General features: G+C 40.3%; 1 protein-coding gene across 1 annotated transcript; it reads right to left on the bottom strand.

Moving 5' to 3' along the window:
* Positions 1 to 767: 767 nt before the first annotated feature.
* Positions 768 to 3,644, bottom strand: LOC129602531 (probable imidazolonepropionase; the record flags this gene model as incomplete). Its single annotated transcript, XM_055501566.1, is given in 5 exon segments — positions 768 to 1,037; positions 1,623 to 1,841; positions 3,163 to 3,249; positions 3,252 to 3,390; positions 3,519 to 3,644. Coding segments are annotated over 5 exon segments (841 nt in total), but the record flags the coding sequence as incomplete, so codon positions are not given.
* Positions 3,645 to 4,529: the final 885 nt, after the last annotated feature.

The following is a 4,529-nucleotide window of genomic DNA, read 5'->3' as shown; positions in this document are numbered from 1 at the left end:
GTTGCTGACCAACAGCAGCCGGAAAACATTAAACACCGAACTACAGTCGGGTGCATATTTGTGCAACCTCCAGAGCACACAATGAAAGCTTACTGTTCATGTACAAAAACAGGGTGCATCCGCATGACACCACTTAAAATGATTCTGATTTAAACGTTAAAAAGATAAAATCGTTAGCGGTGTAGTTACGTATAGAAGTACTCAGTGCGTCTAATAATGCACATGCGAGCGATTGTCAAACATTGTCACCCGATTTCGAAAATGCCACAGTTCTACGTCAACTGCTGGAGCACCAATTGACTGGTTTTATAGGAATAAAACGCGCGTCGGCTAAGAATTTCCTTTGAGCCTGCCAAACACAAGCTGCCGGAGATAATTAGTTAGCGTGCCACTTCGTAAATATTAAATAAAACTGGAATCGAACAACGGAATAAAAATGTAGTGCTCTTTTCTAAAAATGTATGCTCAGCCATCAAGAATGTAGTGCTCTTTTGTGTGTGAGGCCAACCGCGGTGAATAACATTAGTTTTTGTGTTTTTTGCTGAATTCCATTAATACCAGTACTGTGCAGTTTTCCGGCCATCAGATGCCATCAGATGCCATCATGTGCCATCAGATGTTTTATTTACTACATTGAAAGGTCATGAGTAAAGCGATGGAATTGGAAAAGCATGGTTTTGGGAATCACAACATCCGAACTTTAACTAAATTCAATTACAGCAATTAGATCATGGAGTGTCTTAAAATGATACATAGTTTAGCACTGATTAACGTCCATACACAATACTGCCATTTTTGATAACAGCGCGAATCAGGCTGGCATTGCCCAACTGATTCAGGCTGGCATTGCCCAACTGATACACCAGATGCTCCCATCGTGGCGCCCGGATCAGCATTAAATCGGCACACTTCCCGGTCTCCAGGGATCCGTGCGAGTGCGACAGTCCCAGCGAAGCGGCCGCATTCAGCGTTGATGCAACGAGCACTGCCGAGAGGGACATGTGAAAGGTCACGGCCGCCAGATGCATCACAAGCGGCTGCAATCGACAACATTCTGGAACATGATAGATAATGTGTAAAAAATTTCTAAAATTGTAGAAAATCGTCCGCTGAACGTCGCCTCCAAATGATAAAGTTTAAATTTCAAACAGCTTGAAAATAATATCTTGGGCCATAGAACGTCCATGTAATAATTAATTAAAATATTATATTATCATAGTTATAATAATGTCTCAGTATTAGACCAGTACTAAGAACGAACGAGTAGTTGCTAAGAACGAAAAAAAAACAACACAAAAAACAGAAACGTAAGAAATAAAAATTTGAAAAACATAAAAAGAATGAAAAAATTGAAACATACAAAACAGAAAATTAGGAAAAAACATTCAGAAAATAGAGAAAAACTTCAGAAAAATAAACAAGCATAAGAAATGAAAAAATAAAATAGCAAAGTAACATAAAAAATAACATTTCATCAATATAACAAATTTAAAAGAAAAAAGTATTACATATATGAATAATGTGATTATAACCAGAAATTACGCCAGGCTACTTTAGCTTCCGGGTAAGCGTCAAGGACAGCAGTGACCGTAAAATTATGTAATTTTTTTACCAAAACGTACCAAGGATGTGCAGTAGGCGTTGGGATTGAAATCCGTGCCCAGTGCAACGGGGACGCCGGCGTCGATCATGGCGCGAACGGGCGGCGGCACCAGACGCATGAGGAAGGCGGTGGTGGGCAGCAGAACGGCCACGCAGTTGGCGTCGGTCATGCGCTGCATGGCGGCCTCGCTGATGTGCTCCAGGTGGGAAATGGCCCGCGCACCCACTGCCACGCCTATCTGCGACAACCAGAAAAGTTTATCGATTTATTTAACCTGGCTAATTGTCAGCGGAGGGCCGTGAGGCACCGTTTATACTATGAAGTATGAACTAATTAATTTTAATTTAACGGTTAACGGTTAATTCGTCCGTAAATTATTGTGTTTCTGATTGGTTGCGTAGCTTAGTGGCTTTATGCGCACGTTTTTCCCCGTTTAATGAAAAGCCGGTATCGTACATGTTTTTTATATGCAGTAGTATCAAGTGCGCACGCTGCAGCTGTCTGGCAGTGTTTTTCTTGTTGTGAACCGCATTTGCGTAGTTTTTTTTCCGGTAAGCTCATATTCCAAGTTCTGTCTACCGGTACGTAGTAAACAATATTTCCTTAAATTTTCGTTAAGTTGTTTTCTGTTTTTGTTTTAATTTTGTGAATTTAAAATTTAATAACGGTTTGAATTCAAATGCATTTTAACTGGTTTTTAATTTTAAATCCGATTCGATTCGCATGAAAAGAGATCAATCAAAAGCATCATGATGCTACCCACTGACACAGACCTAATTGCATTATTATTTAACTAACTAATTACTATTAAATAATGTTGCAGTCTTTTTATAATTTTACTACCTTTTTATTATTAATTGAAAAACTACTATTAATTAACGTTGTTTCTTATCTTTGTTCTGTTCCTCATTCAGCTACCTTACTGCACGATCCGACCGGTTATCATCCGAAACCGTAAAAGGTATACCCAAACGGCCAAGGTACTACGATGGCAGTACCTTGGCCGTTTGGGCCAATGTACTGCCATCGTAGTACACTGGCCCAAACTTCGTGCTGTCCAAAAACTAAAGACCAACAGATCCAATGTAGTAAGAATTAAGCGTAAAGAAAAATAAAATTACGGGGCTTCATTGTGGTTACATTTTTTACATTTCCATTTCCATTCACATTACATTGACATCTAAAATGCATTTACTTCACATTCACGTTACTTTTACATTTTTGCACTTAAAAGTAAAAACGAAATCAAACTGCAATTTTGGTAAAAACTATTGTGATTTCATGAATAAAAAGTGGTCGGAATAAATGCAAATTATCATGACGGGAACTGTGAGAGCGATGCCGTTGGCCGGTCAATTTTTAATACGAGTAATTTAAATTATCATTAAAAACCGTTCGAAAAATTTCCGTACAAATTAATTACCAAATTTAATTCAATCACAGCACTGATTACAATACAACTACTGCAATACTTTAACAGGCCGTTACGCGCAATTTCGAGACTGCATTGGAGAATTTTCTGTACAAAAAGGAAAATACCCAACAACAAGCAGCGTTACCTCGGTGCCGCCCAAATACGAGAGCTCTTCCGCATGAAAATTTCCGTGAAAATCCAAGGAGCGCGCCTTCTCCAGAATACGCCGCGTTTAAGTTCCACCGAGAAGACGTTTTTCTCACAGAAAATATCCACATTGTCAATGGACAGTTCGCCCTGGTTGACCATGCGTCGCAACTCGGGCAGATCATGATTGACAATGTCCTCGGTGACGGCATCCGGCGTACTTCCTCTGAAAATTCCAGTTAAAACGTTATACAAATTTTAAATTAGAAACTTCCAGTTTTAATTCATGCAGCGTGAATGTTGCAGTTGTTAATGTTTAGTTTCATGGATTGCTTTGTAAAATGCGAAGCGCACTTTGGGACAGCACGAGCGCCGCAGTACGTGATGGATAAGGTCATGGGGATTTCAGCTTTGACACGCTGTAGTACGCGCAGCAGTTTGACTTCGCTGGCGAAATCCAATACGTAGCCACTCTTCACTCTTCACTGCAGGGACCGGGAGGACCTTTATGCCGCCGTACTGGTCGCTGGGTTTTCAGATCAGGCGTTGGGGTATGGAATCGGCTGAACAAACCCGGCAGCTGGCACAGCGGAATCTCCCTGAGCACATCCCGTTCGATATGGTGTTCGTCGGCATCGACTGTATGCTTTAACTAGCTTTATTTTTCCGTTAAGAGTAGAAACATTTTTTACGGTGCAGAAATGTTTAGATATGGACGAGCGTCAGCCCTTCACGCAGAACAAAACAGGGCAAGATTTCCACGCACTAACCACGGAAATGTTGGAAAGATCGGGAATTCATTACGGTGGCGTTGTTAATGTAAGTTTCCACAATCACGCCTTGGAAGTTAAGCGAGACAGCTTCGGAAGAATGCAGATACGATGGAGTTTTTATTCGATAGTTTCCGTCGGTCCATGCCGATGCCAACGGCACCGCAGCTGTCGCTTACACCACCGCCCAGGAAAAGGGCATTCTCGTCAAGTGACCACAGCGTAGTGTGGCCTGGGCGCAGTCCAACAATCGGCTAAGCGTTGGAGATGATTCGGTGCTCTTGGGAAAGGTGACTTCTTACACATTTTTTCTAGCAAAATAACAGAAAGAACATGTTTAAGTGGCTTTATAAATCAAACATTTATAATTTATATGTAAAATACAATAAATCATTGATTTTCATACAAAACAAATAAATCATTTGTGTATATTAAAGTGATACGAAATATGCGCCCTACAAACCGAGCGCTCCAATATCCGGACGGAAAAAATCTGATCGCTTTATTTTTTTATACGGTAATTTTTCTTTTTACTTAACTTCTTTTTAGTTGTTTGACCAAAATGTAAATCTGGTAGAGAGTTCTATGATTTTCT

Source organism: Paramacrobiotus metropolitanus, unplaced genomic scaffold, assembly GCF_019649055.1.
Source record: "Paramacrobiotus metropolitanus isolate TYO unplaced genomic scaffold, Prichtersi_v1.0 Parri_scaffold0000569, whole genome shotgun sequence".
Classification (NCBI taxonomy): domain Eukaryota; kingdom Metazoa; phylum Tardigrada; class Eutardigrada; order Parachela; family Macrobiotidae; genus Paramacrobiotus; species Paramacrobiotus metropolitanus.
Note: the sequence above shows the minus strand (reverse complement) of the source record. Positions and strands in the feature narration are given on the sequence as shown.